Source organism: Eleginops maclovinus, chromosome 4 (genome assembly GCF_036324505.1).
Source record: "Eleginops maclovinus isolate JMC-PN-2008 ecotype Puerto Natales chromosome 4, JC_Emac_rtc_rv5, whole genome shotgun sequence".
NCBI classification, from domain to species: domain Eukaryota; kingdom Metazoa; phylum Chordata; class Actinopteri; order Perciformes; family Eleginopidae; genus Eleginops; species Eleginops maclovinus.
The window spans coordinates 19,525,138-19,542,311 of NC_086352.1; the positions used below are offsets into that span (position 1 = coordinate 19,525,138).

The 17,174-nt window shown below is 39.0% G+C and overlaps 3 protein-coding genes across 4 annotated transcripts; 2 read left to right on the forward strand and 1 right to left on the reverse strand.

Moving 5' to 3' along the window:
- Window positions 1-829: 829 nt before the first annotated feature.
- Window positions 830-3,508, reverse strand: mcee (methylmalonyl CoA epimerase). Its single transcript, XM_063882087.1, has 3 exons — window positions 3,358-3,508; window positions 2,242-2,570; window positions 830-1,195 (listed from the first exon to the last, which is right to left on the reverse strand). Exons 1-3 carry the CDS (start codon window positions 3,383-3,385, stop codon window positions 1,043-1,045), a joined length of 510 nt encoding a protein of 169 aa, XP_063738157.1. The 5' UTR covers window positions 3,386-3,508; the 3' UTR covers window positions 830-1,042.
- mphosph10 (M-phase phosphoprotein 10 (U3 small nucleolar ribonucleoprotein)) lies at window positions 3,383-9,491 on the forward strand. Its single transcript, XM_063882085.1, has 11 exons — window positions 3,383-3,563; window positions 4,557-5,208; window positions 5,306-5,478; window positions 5,567-5,732; window positions 6,037-6,178; window positions 6,326-6,393; window positions 6,496-6,633; window positions 6,721-6,828; window positions 8,198-8,305; window positions 8,397-8,627; window positions 9,220-9,491. Exons 1-11 carry the CDS (start codon window positions 3,478-3,480, stop codon window positions 9,367-9,369), a joined length of 2,022 nt encoding a protein of 673 aa, XP_063738155.1. The 5' UTR covers window positions 3,383-3,477; the 3' UTR covers window positions 9,370-9,491.
- A 1,443-nt stretch (window positions 9,492-10,934) lies between these two features.
- On the forward strand, window positions 10,935-16,541 carry ist1 (IST1 factor associated with ESCRT-III). Of its 2 annotated transcripts, none has more exons than XM_063881479.1 (10): window positions 10,935-11,071; window positions 11,654-11,754; window positions 11,883-12,063; window positions 12,461-12,548; window positions 12,661-12,744; window positions 12,831-12,941; window positions 13,037-13,249; window positions 13,689-13,790; window positions 14,223-14,268; window positions 14,664-16,541. In XM_063881479.1, the coding sequence occupies exons 2-10, from the start codon at window positions 11,667-11,669 to the stop codon at window positions 14,828-14,830; spliced, it is 1,080 nt and encodes a 359-aa protein (XP_063737549.1). In that variant the 5' UTR covers window positions 10,935-11,071; window positions 11,654-11,666; the 3' UTR covers window positions 14,831-16,541. The 2 variants fall into 2 exon arrangements, with proteins under 2 accessions (XP_063737549.1, XP_063737550.1); XM_063881480.1 differs by having other exon boundaries at window positions 10,976-11,071; window positions 11,658-11,754.
- The last annotated feature ends 633 nt before the right edge of the window (window positions 16,542-17,174 follow it).

Here is a 17,174-nt window from a genome sequence, read left to right on the forward strand (position 1 = left end):
ATCTTGAAAATAACATGTTTTAAAGATCTCGCTATTGTGTTTATATGATAATAGACGGACAAAACATGTTGGTAGTTGAAGTAGACACCAGTGACTGGTATTTGAGAAAATAATCACAATGTTTATCTCATTGTGAAGAATATAATTACAGTGTCCCCCATCAGCTGTGGTTTCTAGAAAATATACACTAAACATCCCAAATAAGTAGCTTGATCTGAGAATAATTATGATAATCTGTCTCCGGTGTCTCCAGGTGTTAGCAAATTGTCACTTGTCTGGTTGCTTCCAAAGAGTTGTTTTTAAGTGACAACATTTATGTTGATTGGAGCATTTAAAGCTTAGGAAAACAGTCTTGTAACAAGGGAATTTCTAACTCATGAACTTGAACTTTTTATAAGGAAGTGTAAATGATATATTTGAAAGACCTGCATCACCATGAGTTCCTCTTTCATTATTACTGATGTCTGGTTTTCTTTAAAAGAAACAGACTTTGGTGCCAGGTGGTTGTTGTGTCACTCCCTTTAGGGGTGGTCTAGAGGCATGGTTTTAAATCTCATAACAAATCAACTATAATAAAGAAAACACAAGATCTGATATGCTCTGGATAAACTGCGTGCCAAGAAAATGTTACAACATAACATAGTGCTGCCATCTTACGTACACTGAGCTTAAGCATGATTCAGATTTAATTTACACCCAAAATGAATTTGTGTCTTTGCTGTGTTAAAAGTCTGACCTTTAAAGACCCCAGTTTTTTCCTGCATCATTATAGTTACTGTGTGCAGTCACGTGTAAGGTAGAGAACTCAAGTCAAATCAACACCCAACAATCATTATAAAATGGGTATTTATTTATGTTTTTCCCAACACAATAGGAAAGTGGAAAACAGAACTGGAGGAACAACTTTGAGGCACATTGATGAAATAGGAAAAATTAAACCATAGTGTTGTAAAGACTGATATTACAAAATCAGGATTTATTATCAGACTGCCTGAGGAAAATATTATCGTGAATGAACGGCTCCAACGTCAAACTGAGGTGTTCATGCCTCTTCAAGCTCAACCAGCACACCGTCACAGTCTTTAGGGTGGAGGAACATCACTGGTTTCCCGTGAGCGCCGATCCGCGGCTCTGCCGACAGAGTTCTGATGTTCTTTGCTTTGAGGTCCACTATTGCAGCTTTAATGTCGTCTACCTGCAAGGAAAACGGTTACTTATTTTTAACACTTATTATCATTAATGCGCGGTAATGCTTGGAGGGCAGGAAATGTACTCTGACAGAGAGGGCTGAGTGGTTTAAAATGTGCAACATAAGTGTCATATGATTGTTTTTAAAAATCTTAACTAAATGTTAAACAGTTTTAAAAAGTCTGACAACCATTTCAACATTCTTAACATATTTTTTTCTAAATATTTGTACTGACTGAACATTTTACAAAAATACACAAATACCTAAAAGGTGTCAGTGCACTCTGGTGGACAAATTATGAAATACTGTTTCTACTATTGGTTGACCACTGCAAACATTTGTATAATGCTTGTTAATTATTGGTCATATCATTCCCTTAAGGTACGATAGACATTCAGTTTCTTCAGAATCCAGACCAAAAGAGTTGGGAAAAAAGTGGGAAAGGATGTTTGTTGCATTAATATGCTGCTATTATTTTTTGGATACATGCCATTCAGTATGTCATTGCTTTCAGGGCCCTAGTGTTGGCCTTGTTCCCTGAAGACATTTCAAGATTTACTTATCATCTCAAATATTGTGGTTCTTGCAAGAGATCAAATCTTAGTGACAGTGCGTAGGATAAACAACTCATGACACAAAATGTAGCACACTGTCCATCACTTTAACTCACTTTATTAACAATATGATTCGAACTTCAGACTTCCATCAGGCCAAACAGTAGTATAAACTGTGTAACTAATTAAATTAATGGTGGCATAATTTTCTATTAGTATATATTTAATATATTTTGGTGTCAGGGTTCTGGTATTGTGCCTGCTGGCTCACTGTCAAATTGTCAGGACTTTATGATGACACACAGAGCCACCAATAATGTAACACATGTGCTTTCCCAAGTATGAAGAGTCAAAATGTCTGCTGTCAAGAAAGGGTATTGTTCATGCTGGCCAAAAGGGTTACAGAACTTATATATTATGAGGTACCTTTTGCTTAGAGAATACAATACTGTGTCCACTAAGTGTAATCCCGATGACGTGTTTTTGATGCTGACTTACCTCGATACAAATGTGGTGCATCCCTCCAGACTTGTTTTTCTGTAAGAAGCCCGCAATCGGGCTCTTCTCCCCCAGAGGATGGAGAAGCTCCAGCTTAGTGTTTCCGAGCTCCACAAATACTGTGTAAACACCATGCTCGGGCAGGGGCACCTTGTCACTCACTGTGGCCCCGAGCACATCCCGATACAGAGCCGTGGCCTTCTCCATGTCGGGGACAGCAATGGCAATGTGGTTCAGCCTCCCCAGCTTCCACAGGGATCCAGGTATGGGGGCTGTCGTTGAATGTGCCCTCATGAGCGTGAGAGCAGAACATCTGGAAAGACCTGCCACTGAATAAGCAGATTAAAATACTGTTGGAACAGATGTGGCTATTGTGTTGGAATATTAGTCCCTCAAGTATTTACATACAATGTTTCCCCTTTTCCTTTCAAGTATATTTAAGGTTGAAAATACATATTCCTTACTTTGTGACAGTCTCACGTATTACTCAGTATATCCTGTACCAGGTGGTTCTAACTTGTCAAAGAGATGTTTGTTGTTTACAGAGCAAACCCAAAAGATTTTTATGGCTGCACAATTCCATCAAAGTGAGTAAATAATAGAGGTGTTGTGCACCATTGTACACACATTCTCCCGAAAATCAGACTGACAATGGTATGTAGTCTTCACAGGATTTTAAGTAAAGGCATTGGTGGTTTTGATTGATGGTTTGCTACATAGCATGACTTTAATGACTGGCACACATACAGAGGGTTAAAACAATGACCAGGTAATCCATCAGGGGGTAAAGTTAGCTTTTGCAAAATTATAGTTTTTTACTTCAAATGCTATTGGAAGCCTGTACATTGGTATATATAAGACTTGAGTGAAGTTCACTCTGTATTCTTCCAGATAAAAATAAATAAAATACAGTCCCTTATTTTGATCAAGAAAACAGAAGACTGCCATCAAAGCGCTGCAACAACACAAGGCTATGATGTAACGGTTTAACTCGAGCAGTTACTTTGTGTAACGAAGACAAAGCTAAACACAATGTTATTTGAGGTTCATTAAATCAACGACTATACTGTTAACAGTATGCGCTTGGCACTTGATTAAATATAAACACTAACCAACCTGCAACCTTCAGCACGGCGGACGCCATGTTAGTATGTCGGAACCAAAAACACCAGCGGAAGAGTTTCCTATCGAGCCTGTTTACCTGCAACACAGACAGGCACGCATGTGGGTGCAACGATGGCTAATAGAGATGTGTTGAGCGTGCTGGATGAGTGTGTAAAGAAAATAAATGCCAACACAGTGCACCCAGATAGCTTTCTTAGGTAAGTGTTTGCTGTGTATGTGTTTTCGTTTTTGAAAGAGGTGTTAAATGTTATTGAGGCTTGTTTTAAGAGACGCGTTTCAACTAGCTAATCGTTAGCTAATGCTAATTTCATGTACTTCTAGCGTTAGCAGCGTGTATCTGTCATCATCTTGGATACTTCAAGAACGTTTTGGGAGGGACGTTATTATTGGCTCAGTCGCTCTTTACCAGTAATTGTTTTATGTTATTGAAACTTCATGTATTTAGACTGATCAGTTGTGTGTTTAAAATAAGTTAAAAGTGGAACCAAAACTATCCCATCCACTGTTTTACCAATGAGGACCACAACAAAACGACCACAGAAAATTAAACTCTTCTGCATCTACACTAATTAGATGTTAATTTACAGACAACAGCTGACCCTACTGCATTTACAGTAGCATCTGGTTGTTATACCTGTTATGTTGCAAGACAACCAGCTGCTGTAAAGGTTAAATGTGAAAATACTTCTAAGTCTTAGTCTTACATGATTAAAACACGAGATATTTAGTGGAATACAAAACCAAATAGACAATTCAGATATAATAATAATGTAGTGTAGAGAGAAACTCTTGAATAAAATATGCACCGCAAAAGGTATAGGTTTTTCACTTGAAATGGATAAAATAAAAACCTGCTAGTAAAAAATAGTTTGGGAAGATTAAATGGCTGTGTTTAATAGTATCCTGTAGTATCTCGCAAGTCTTTATATTAAGTACGTTTTATTTCATTGTATGGTACAAATTGTGGTTTACATGTCAGGTGTGTTGGTCAACTCGTTTTTGCATACTATTACATGATAAATGCTTAGTTTTAATATTAAAGAATATCTTTATATCAATCAATCACAGATGGATGTCTTTCATAATATTGTAGTGAGTACTTGTAACCCAACATTGAACACTGAAACCTCTTGCTTTTATTTGACCATAGTTGTCATACTGATGTGTAATGTTTGATTCCACCTTTTCAGCCTTCAGGATGAAGTGGCAGCAGACTTTACATCTCTCACTAAGACCCTGTATGACCTCCACAAAGCCCAGGAGCCTGCAGATTATAAAGGCAGCCTGTTGGATCAGCTGGTGGTGGAAAACTTTGACGAAGAGCAGATATGGCAGGAGCTGGAGCTACAGAACAACGCTGTACTGAAACACTTTAAAAATGTAGCGGACGAAGCTTTGTCAGATGAGACATTAACTGTGCTGGTAGAGGAAGAGGAAAGTGCTGAGGAAGAAGTAGAGTCTGATGATGAAAATGCAGAGGAAGAGGAGGAGCCACCAAGACAGTCTAAGAAAATGGCTGTGGAGCCTGAAGATGGGGCCGAGGATAAGACCGATGAGGATTCTGATTTAGATTTTGATGTGGATGCTCTAGAGAAGCGAGAGAAACAGAAGAAGCAGATTGGTAAGAAAGCATCCCAAAAAAAGGTGGTTCCCTCTGAGGTCGATGATACGTTCTTCAAACTGTCCGAGATGGAGTCTTTTCTTGATGATATGGACAAGCGAGAAGGAAAAGATGATAAGAACGAAGATGAGCTAGATTACTTTCAGGACCTGCCCTCAGATGAGGATGATGAACTTGACTTGGATCAACTACTTTCTGCCAAAAAGCAAAAGAAAAACACTGTAAGTATTTTTCATCACTTAAATCAAACCTATTTTTTTATCCGATTTGATTGTACAGAATACAGAAGAAATATTGATTCATTGTTTTTATTGACAGATAAAGAGCTCCAGGAATCTGAAGTACAAGGACTTCTTTGATGCTGTTGACGGTGAACCAGCTAAAGCAGATGAGCAGTCAGATGGCGAGGATGACAGCATTGATGAAGAAGGTGAAGAAGAAATAGATGACGAGGCAGATGATTCCGACGGTGAAGAGGAGGGTGATGATGAGTAAGTGTTATTATATTATAACAGATAATTGTGTGTGGGAGAAGCACGTATGGTCGATTTCAACATGTTTATGTCTACCTTTTGCCAGCGATGAAGAGGGAAATCAGTTAAAAGCATCCCATAAGAAAGTGACCTTTAACCTCTCTGGAGACGAGGACAGTGAAGGAGAGGACGTGGTGGACATTTTTGGAGGAAAATCTCCAAGCTCAGCAAAGATTGAATCAAAGTCATCGTTTGAGAAACGTCAAGACAAGGTAAGAAGCTTTAGAAAAATGATTTGGCTGACTGTGTGGCTCGAATGTGGAGTCAGAATAGAGTTTTAACACAACAACTTCGCTGATTGTGACCCATTTTTAATCAGGCAAACATTTTTATCAAAAGTGACCAGGGTGCTTATGCAAACATGAGACAAACATCTTAAATTTACATCAGATTAACGTTGCGTTTTTGTGTCACTCTGGAGGTCACACGTGCCCATCAACGCAACCCATTGTGTTTTTAGCAAAGCGCTGACCATTAATAGCATTTATTATATCGTATTGTTGTTGTAATCTGCAGATGTCAGAGAAGATCGATGAGTTGGAGAAAGCAGCTCTAGCGACAAAGCCGTGGCAGTTGTCCGGAGAGGTGACGGCGCAGACCCGTCCGGAGAACAGCATGCTGGAGGAAGATGTGGAGTTTGAGCAGACCTCCAGGATGGGTGAGTTGCGTCTCCTCTTTTGGGCCGTGCAGGTTATTTTTGATTTATACAATTATTCACACCGTTGTTATGTGTGTGTTGTTAAATTGAGCGTTATTAATTTGCTTATTCAGAACAGATAACAAGAATGTATATGTGTTCTTTTAGCACCTAGTATCACAGAGGAAACCACACTACAGCTTGAAGACATCATCAAACAGAGGATAAAAGACCAGGTTAGTCACAAGAAAGTGTGTCTTTCTGTTGTTTGAATAAAATAGAGGAGTTGTTTTTGGATTGATCATAACCCTGGGCCTTTTGGCTTGTGTCTCTGTAAGGCGTTTGATGATGTGGTCCGAAAGGAGAAACCCAAAGAGGAAGTGTTTGAGTACAAGAAGAGACTTACGTTGGACCACGAGAAGAGCAAACAAAGTCTAGCAGAAATCTATGAGCAGGAATACCTCAAGCAGAATCAGGTTTGACATTTGTCTTGTTTTCACTGCCACTCTCTAACACATAACCGGTGTCGAATAAATTATTTTTGTATTTCTTTCTGATGTCAGAAAAAGACAGAGGAGGAGAACCCATCCCATGTAGAAATTCAAAAGCTTATGGACACGCTCTTCCTTAAGTTGGATGCTCTCTCCAACTTCCATTTCACACCTAAACCAGTAAGTTTTGCCTCTTGTGCCTAAAATATTGAGATTGGGTTTATTTTTTTAAAGGTCCCCTATAATGCTACTTTTCAGGTCCATATATGTATTTTGTTGCTCCACTATGACATGTTTTCATGCTTCAATGTTGAAAAGGCGCTTTATTTTCCTCACACTGCCTGTACATAAATGACCTCTTTTCACTCTGAAAACGCAATGAAGAGCCCATGCCCCCACCTTTGCAAAAGTGCACTCTGATCTGATTGGTTAGCTGGCGACTCTGTTGTGATTGGTCATCCGCTTAGAGATTTATCAAATGTCCCGCCCCTGAAAAAAACTGGGGGAAATCAGTATAGTGGATTATCAGTAATCATTTCAAAGTGACCGAGACATCGGGCTAACCTCCAGCAGCGTTTGTATGACCTTGAACACAACTTTTGATCACAAACAGCAAAGACTGTTTATAGTTATGGCTCTGTAAACTGAAGCAGTTTTCTTGCTCTTTCTTGGCTGCTAGTTCAATGAGTTTTGTTCATACAGTGATTAGACTTATACCAATGGAATCTGTGGAATCGCAGGTCTCATATGATATGTAGTTTGTGCAGATAGCATGAAGTAAGAAAATTGCCGTAGCTCACTTGGTGCTATGGATGTCCTCGGGGCTTTCGTTCAGTGCTGATTTAGACGCTTGCTATTGGAATTATGTTGGGCATGCCACATTGATAGGTTGTTAAATGTTAACATGCCCTGAGACGCTGTTTCTTACAAGTTGCTGCGTCTGGGTTTAAGAGGTTAACGTGTTGTGATGAAAACCCATCGCCGTATTTCTGCACAGTTCAGGTAAAGTTAGTTTGCATTGTAAGAATGAAAGCTTGGTAGCGTAGCGTTTATAGCGTTAGCTTGCTGCTTTGCCGAGGCAAGCAGTGTGCTTGTGGCTCAACTCCCACAACAGCTCCACATTCATCTGCGTCTGAAAAGCGGGTCTGCTAGTCACCGGATTTTGTTTTTCCTGGTTCTGACAAAAATTCTATGGGTGGTTACAAACCAAGTGGGCGGAGCCATGAATAATAATTAAGCTTTGCTACAACACACTGCCGGAGACTTCAGATTGGCCCATATCTTCCGATTATTTTCTTTAATTGGCTATTGCATACAGCAGACAAGTTCCATAGTTTTCAAATCTACCATAGTTCACAAACTCATATTGACCTATCTTATGTCAAAAACAACAGTGCTGATCTAACTCTGGTAAAGGACATCTACAATTTAGTTTGTGATTTTAAATGCATTATAAAGTTGTGAGGCACAATACACAACGAAAACTGATCATTTTAACTCATCTTTAAAAAAATGAAAAACATTCATTCATGTTTCTTTCTGTCCACAGCCTGTTCCAGAGGTCAAAGTGGTGTCCAACCTGCCGTCCATCACAATGGAGGAGGTGGCTCCAGTCAGCGCTAGTGATGCTACATTGCTGGCACCAGAAGAAGTCAAGGTTTGTCCCCGATTAATTTTTCCAACATTTATTTTCATCTTGTTATATTTTGTTACACTGTGTGTCTGACAATACTCTCCTCTGACCAAAGGCGAAGAACAAAGCAGGAGACATTATGGGTGATACTGAGAAGACATCGACAGACAAGAAGCGGGAGAGACGCAACAAGAAGTTGGTGAAGCGTGTAAAGATCAAGGAGAAAGAAAAGAGACAAAGACTTAAAGACGCCAGTAAAACCGATGAGAACAGAAAGCTGTCAAAGGCTGAAGTAGCAGAAAACCTGAAGAAACTCACAAAAGGAGGCAAAGCCACAATACTCAAGGTGAGCGTCTGTTTACATGTTCTCACATTGTTCAGATCACTTAGGTTTAGGACTCAGCACAAGTATTGGTCCCACACCTCAGAGTGGGTAATAAGTATTGGGCTGTTCTACACTGTACACACAAAACTCATGAACAATGAAATATTACATTACATTTTGCTGACTTATAATAGGTGAAATCAACCATATGGATACAAATTCTAAGTATGATGTATTTTTAGAGATAATACCACTCTGAGTAAATAAAAAAAACTTAAAATGAGCTGCCTCGGGACCAGCTACAGCATTAACATGCTGTTTTACACGTTCAAGCAGAGATAATAGTAGTATATCACAGACTACTTACTTGCTGCAAAAGAAATATATTAACTTTTCACAAGTAAAATTAAAATACAGCTGTACTTTAATTCACTTACCATGTTAAAGTTTACTGTGGAGTTGTTACTTTGGTGTTAGTTGCCTGTTTCTGCTTCTACTTCAAACACTTCACTTTTTAATGCCAAAATAAACATTTCATTGATTATTAGATGATACATCAAATTGGGTATTTTCCGAAGGCTACTTAACTAATGTTGTTGTTCTCTTGTTTCAGGACGAGGGGAAGGACAAAGCTCTGCGGTCCTCTCAAGCTTTCTTCTCTGAGCTGCAGGACCAGGTTAAAAGTCAGATCAAAAGTGCAAAGGACCAGTCTTCAAAGAAGAAGAAAAACAAAGAGGTTTCTGTCAGCAAACTCAAGTTGTAAAACCTGGGACGTTTTGTTGAAGATCAATGTTTTATTGTATAGATTATTTTTTATGAGAAAGTGGCAATATATTAAGTCCTTGTTTAATGTTTCCATTTTCAATAAAATCAAGTGAGTGCCCAGATGTGTTTTTATTTCTTATTGAGTAGAGCAATTTAAACTGCTATAATAAATGTTCGTTCACCACCTGGCACTCAATAGCAAAAAGCAAATTGCTTTGTGGAAAGCTAAATGCACAGTTCCTGTCTTATGACCCACTGATTTTGAAGATATGTAGAAATAAATACATAACTTGCAAACAATTAGGTATGTGTACATTGAGTTAAAATTAGTACAACATTAAAGAAGTCTATAACAGTTAGATGTTTAATAAGTATCTATACTGCTAGTGTGGTGTATTAAATCTGTTCATATATACAGTTAGTTACTCTCTGAGGTCATAGTGCAGAGAAGATGTTCAGGGGCCATATGGTGGGCAATCGGATGTTGTATAACAACATCTGGAATATGTCAGGGGGCCCCTATGAACGGATACATGTTATTTAGTGAGGCATACATTGTTATTGATTACCTCCTGTGAGCACACACACTTTGGACACACACACATTTTCTCCTATAAATTGCATGCATGAAGAGAGTTCGGGGGACTTATACAATTGGCTCTTGGAACCTCGTATTGCCCGTGTTGGTGGATGATACTATGCTGTTTGTAATATACCTTATTATATACAAGCTGGTGTCTCTGGAGACTTCTTCATCATCTTCACAAACATCGCTACAAGACATACCTCTCTAGTTTATTGAATCTAAAAATGTACTTAATTTCAGTAGCATGTGTAGTGTTTTGCAGGTTGGATAACCAGTACATGTAACAAATACATGACTTGTGCAATATGAAACTCAGGTAGTCAGAGAGGAAACGCAGTGAGTTTTTCGTGTTTACTGATATGGTATTCCTTTCATGACAAACAAGAAATGAAAATACTCTGGCCAGTTTCATAATGATTCCATTGATTCAATCTAAATGATATGCTTTCGCCAATATGTTACTTAGAAAGTTTAGTATGCGTTTTATCAATGTAAATGATTATTTAGAGCTTTAGCCACACCTTGTATACACTTCAACTTTGAAACAGCTCCAGGAAAAGTATTATGTAAGGCTCATAGCTTTTAACAATGATTCAATGAGGTGCTTTCTACAGGTTCCCAGCCAGTTGAGTTACTTCAACTTGACCAACTCTGTTGGAGAATTTTTTGTCACTTGGTTTAGTTTAACAAAAGCATAATTATAGTGCCTTTACCCTTCCCTAAAAAAGCATACATATGAATTGTTTTATGTGTTTCCAATTTTATGAATAGTTGTAGGTTTATGTCCACTTTTCCTTTTTTTTTAATATATAGAAATGGACCTTTAGTAAAGTTTGAATTGAATTGAAGATTGATATTTCTTTCCGACATGAGCCGTATAATAAAAGATATACCTGATACACTTAAGATGTAAGTAATAGTAGTTATTTTTAGCACCCTAAACACAGTAATTGAACGTGTTTCGGTCACACCTGTCGTTGACGCCTGAAGACCCCGCCCCTCCAGAAAAACACCCATGACGTCACCTCAGAGCATTACGGAAGTGAACTGGACGACGAAACCAAACAGACAGAAACCCACATAAGTTGGGTGTACACTTCACTAGTACTTACAGGTGAGTTACTATCTCTGTATTATCCATTTATCGTTCTTAGAGTATCCAAGCTGTTTAACTACTTAGTGTGTCTGATAGTTTGTTTTGTTTTTGCTAGCATTGAGTGAGAGCTAGGTAGCTAACTGCTAGCACAAACGCTGACAGAATATACTTCTGCTAACAAAGCAATGGCTAGCTAACAGTAAGTGCAGGCAGCACGTATATAGTGTTTCTAAACGTGTTGGCAACATTATTGATAATTTAGTAGATTACAAGAACAAGAAGTTAAGTAAATAACATGTTAACGATTAAAGTAGCGTGACTAGGGTAACGTGAGCTTCCCTAGCTGTCCGTCGCGTCAGGCTAAAGCTAACTGATTTGAGCTGTCAAACATGTACGTAGTTTTTGTTGGTTAACCTCCTGTTTTCGTTTGTGTGATTGTTTGGAGTAAATCTGCGCAGTCATTATATTGCGATGGTTTGGTCATGCTCACATGATTAAGTGACTCACAGGATCAGAAGTAGGGGTGAGGTCAGATGGATTCTTTAGGTAGGCAATGGATTCCGTGTTTATTTAGCTATTCTCATGATCTCTTTCCCATAGATAGTCTATAATCATGCTGGGAGGAGGATTCAAAGCAGAGAGGCTAAGAGTCAACCTGCGTCTGGTAATTAACCGACTCAAACTCTTGGAGAAGAAGAAAAGTAAGTATTCTGCTGAAGAAAAACATTGATTCTATTTATCCACATTTGATGTGGAATGAGTGGTTTTATATTTCTGTTCATCACTTTATTGACTGTGTACTTTCTCCAATTCACACATTTTAATAAAGCTGAGCTCGCTCAAAAGGCAAGGAAAGAGATTGCAGATTACCTGTCATCTGGAAAAGATGAGCGGGCAAGGATCCGTGTGGAGCACATTATCAGAGAAGACTATCTGGTGGAAGCCATGGAGATCCTGGAGCTTTACTGCGACCTGCTGCTGACTCGCTTTGGCCTCATACAGTCCATGAAGTGAGTTTACAAACAAAGCAGTGCACTTTACTACTTTATTTAACTTACTGACACACATTGTCCAGGAAAAGACAAGTAATGAATCCACAGAAAAATTGTTGCCAACTATTTGATAATCGACTATCCTTAAAACATGGCAATCATTGTGCTTTTCTCAGTTTCAACTGAATATCTTTGGGATGGGAATGACAAAAGTAGTAGTATAGTAATAGTATCCCTATGACTTTGGGAAAATGGGATGGGCAATTTTAAATTTTTTGGAACAAACTGTTATTTCCATAATCTAGAAAATAATTATAAGATGAAGCCCTCAACTTTGGAGAGTGTGAGGGTTACTGATTATTAACATGTTCTCAGGCTGTGTGTTCTTTTTAACCCTTTATGTTTCTCCAATCAGGGAACTGGACCCAGGCTTGCAGGAGGCAGTGTCCACCCTCATCTGGGCAGCGCCTCGTCTCCAGGCAGAGGTGAATGAACTAAGAACTGTAAGTACTGTCTATATCAAACATGGATCTGATGTTAACAATATCTAACAAGCTCTGTTTTATTTGTTCCTGGTATGCCAAGTCATGACAATTTTATCTCTAAATGATTCAGGTATCTGACCAGCTCTGTGCAAAATATAGCAAGGAGTACGGAAAACTGTGCAGGACAAACCAGATTGGCACAGTCAACGATAGGGTAGGCAACTAACTGGCCACTAATCTGTACAAGAATGCATGAACCTTTTAGCCTGGTATCTGATCAACTATTTGATATGTTTATAGCTGATGCACAAACTGGGTGTGGAGGCCCCTCCCAAGATCTTGGTGGAGCGCTACCTGATAGAGATCGCCAAGAACTATAATGTGCCGTATGAACCCGACGCCATGGTTCGCGTGAGTGTTCAATAATCTGTTCTATAATTCACCATGAAAGATGAAGTCATGCATTGTGTTTATTAACCCACTCATCCACCCTCGTGTCCTGACAGCCCGAGGTGTCTCTCGGAGAGGAAGCAGACCTGATTGACGTGGACAATGACAGGAGGGGTGGTAGAGGAGGAGGAGGAGGAGGAGGAGGAGGAGGAGGAGGAGGAGGCGGCGGCGGCGGAGGTTTCACTGTTCCTATGGGTGCTATGCCCATGCCTATGCCCATGCATATGCCCATGCCATCAGCTTTCAACTATCCACCCCCCAAAGGAGCCGTAAGAGATTCACCTAAAAGACCATATTGTTCATAATTGTTGTGAGTTATACATTTGGGTGTGGAAAACCTGTAGAAGAACAATTGGCATCATGTAAAAATCTTCAATAATCATCATATCCGCCGATTGTATATTAAACAAAACAGTTTGAAATATACAATATTGCCTTGATTATAAACTAAAAATAAGTACTTTTTGCCATTCTCATAACTAGTTTTGGAAGGAAATTTCCCCCTTACCATGAAAACTTGTTTTTTTATAAATTATGTCCAGGCTACTTGAAGTATTCAAAAGGTATCTTTGAGGAGGATTGCAATGAAGATGGTGACTGTGTAGCAATGTGACACAGAAGCAGTTTACCAGTCGTCATTGCACCCAAAACCATTGTACTTCATTATCCCTTCTATCAGACTTGTACCTGACTCTCGTTTTCCTCCAGGAACCGTTTAATTCTAACATCGGGACCTACAACAACTTCCAGCACCCCATGGGAGGAGGCCCGCCCCCTCAGCTGCCCACTTGTCCCCCCACATACGAGTCTGTAAGTGACAGAACCCCTCCCATCCTTGCCCCTTCCTGTACCCACAGATGGAAAGACGGACAGGGCAGGGCATCACTCAGGGAAGAGCAGTTCACTTTACTTGACACTATTTCTTCTAGGCCCGGCTCCTGCTTCTTCTGCAAAGATATAGATGGCATGACGTGCTTATACTTCACTAACTACTAACTAACTAAGTGATCAAAAAGTGAGGCTGAATTGAACAGATGAGTGGGTTTTAAAGAAAGCTGACAATAGCTCAGTCCTTTATCCTGTGACAGTCAGGGTGATCATTTCTTAAAAAAACCCTTTCCCTTTTTTGTTCTATTTTCTTACCGTTTCACTTCTTTGTTGAACACTAACACCATAAATAATTATTTTATTGATTTCAATATGAATAAGACAGATCCTTTACACATTTTCCCTGTATTTCAGATTGATGACCTAAATGACAAAGCTTCTTTTCCTTCCCAGGCCTTAGGTGAGTTCTGCAAACAATCAGCAACTGTAGGATAAGACCGGGATATTCCTTATTTGTGATATTGTCATAAAATCTAAGATAATCATTCAATCCCAAATGTGTTTATTTGTGGTTTTCTTTTAAATGGTTAAAGATTTATAGACTTAATTGCACTTAGCTATTTAGCAAATGTTACTTGAATAAGAGTAAATGGTGTATTTTTTGGGAACAATATGCAGAAGCAGTTTTACTGCTGCAGATTGTGTATGTTTTTATGGATATGAACATATTAGAAACATTAACTAGAGTATAATACTACTGATATGCTTTTGATCTGTGGCAGAAAGTCATAAGCGTTCAGGCTTTGGCATCAAAGGCAACACAAATTTAATTGAACACCATTTATTACTCTCCAGGTCCTGGCCCTTCATCTCAGGTGTTTGACAACAACGCTCTCCCAGAACTCCCCTCTGTGCCCGACACACTCCCCACTGCCTCCTTCGGCAAAAAAACCACCAGCTCAGATGACATCGACTTTGATGACTTAACGCGGAGATTTGAGGAGCTGAAGAAGAAGACCTAAATGCTTTATCACTGGTCTATAAAAATGCACACACATACACACTGAGCCTGTGCCGTCGCGTACACAGAACCCAAAATGATAAAGGTTCATGGCTCTGATATTCTGATTTGGATATTCCCCCCCCCATGGTAATATTACATAGATATTTAACATACCTGTATTCTTACCTCATTTGTATAAACATGACCTTGACAGTTAGCAACAATCTAATTACTCTTGGCAGTGCCATTGAGTACCATATGTTTTCATTTCTTTCTGTAGGGAACATATCTGATATTAGTACATGCAATCTTGTTGGTGCTGACCCCCGTTTACTCCATTTAGTCACGCCAACTTTTATTTTTCTCTTATTTGTCTGTGTAACATTTTATATAACCAAACTTTTTTAGATGTGTTTTTTCCCAGGGGTCTTTTGGGGTCTGAAGAATATATTTTGAGAACATACCTTGATTCTTCTTTGCACATGCTCTGTTGCTGTGATCTTTGCCACTGTGTCACACAGTCCTGTCTCAGGCAAGTCAAACCAGCCCGACCTGCCGCTCCAGTTTCATGGGGAGGTGCCAATCACAATAACAAAAGCTAGAGGTTGTTTCCGAGGCGAGGCTGAAAATACCCGACAATGATGTTTGCATGAAGGTATGGGGTCAGATGGAAATCCCCTATTTCAGCCTTGTGCAGTCAAAAGTTTAAGCTATCTAGAAAGGACGTTTTGAAACACTCCCCTTCAAGGTTTATTTGATCAGATTATCAGAAAAAGTACCTCTGAGTCTTCCAGTTTAAAATGTGACGCAGTTTTAAATGTGACACATTTAAAACAGGTTACAGGTGTGGTGGGGCACAGATGTAAAGTTATAAAAAAAGAAATCTACACGAACGATTGAACTGTACAGCAAAAATAGTTTAATTTTCCAGAGTTGTATAAAATTTGACATATTTGTAAATCTCCAAATATTTATTTCTTGCTCCTTTGAATGCCTGTCCTACCAAATATCCACCCCTTTTTATTGTTTAAGTAGTTAAATGACAAATTTAGACAGAAAACAGCAGCTGTGCCCAATGTCATTGCTTCGCTGTATATATTGACCCCAGACGTTTGTGTTGCCCTATGTTTTTGTTTGTGCATGTATCTCGTACTGTATGCGCTCCACTGCATTTGCCTTAGTTACCATTTTTCATCAGAGGCCTTGCCAGTCTGTCATAGGATTATGCATTTGTCATCCATCAAGACTGGATACATCTTTCCTGTTGTGATCAGATCACACCTCGATTTATTTGCTCTGCCCATGAACAATTCCCTCACAATATTCAGATTTTAGGAAAAACGGCTGTCCATTTTCTTATGGAGAAATATGCATTGCAGGCTTTTGTTGTACAGCGTGGACACGTCACTGCAGCCTAACCACACCTAGCTCTGCTTGCATGGAAAATTAATGGTGGCCTCTAATAAATGATTCAGTGATCTCTGGCAGTGAAGAACAGCTTTATAAATTAAAGCTATCCAGCTGGGTGATGGACACAGTTCATTGATAGGTTCAACATGTGTGGCAGGGTAGACATATTAACACTAACAACTGTGATCTTCTCACTGTCTTTTCTATGTCTGACTGTTCTCTCATGCTAAACACTGACACATAATGGTGTCTGATTGCAGAAATGATTTTTCCACTGTATACTGAAGTAACAATTGAATAAAGATTATTTAGAACTGGAAGCTGGTGGAACTTCTTTTTTACTTTTGACTCTTTTTGTTGTTTACAATAACTTCCTGTTTGTTACTGCGATGTGAAGTAGCTACCAGCAGGGGTCCTCAGTGTCGAGAGAAAATAGGTACTACTAAATATATAACTACTAAAGTAATACGGACATACAACAAACATTTACTTAATGTAAAACATAATGTGGCTTATGAGTTTTGTATTTCTTAATCAGATAATCAGTTTACCTTCTTTATGCATCCTAATAGTCCTGTCTGATCAATCCTGCATCACATTTAGACATGTTTACCTGCTGAATATATGAAAATACACTCAGCTGAAATATATCTGTAAGGGGACACACGTTAGGGGAGCTTGGCAGATGGGAAAAAGTGCCACCCATTAGCTTTCCTGCCACTCTATAAATATTTTGATAATCACAAATAGCTCTTAAGGTCAGACTTACTGTATCTTTGTTTCTGAATATATTTTTTAGAGCTTGTGTAATACAAAATGTAGCAGACAAGGCTTTATTAAGACATGATTATGTCTTTTATTCACTACTAAGGGTTTGGTAGTCCATCTTAGACTTTTGGTTTACATTCTCAGGTGTGTTTGTAGAAGAGTGAAGTGGAGTCGGTGTGAATGAG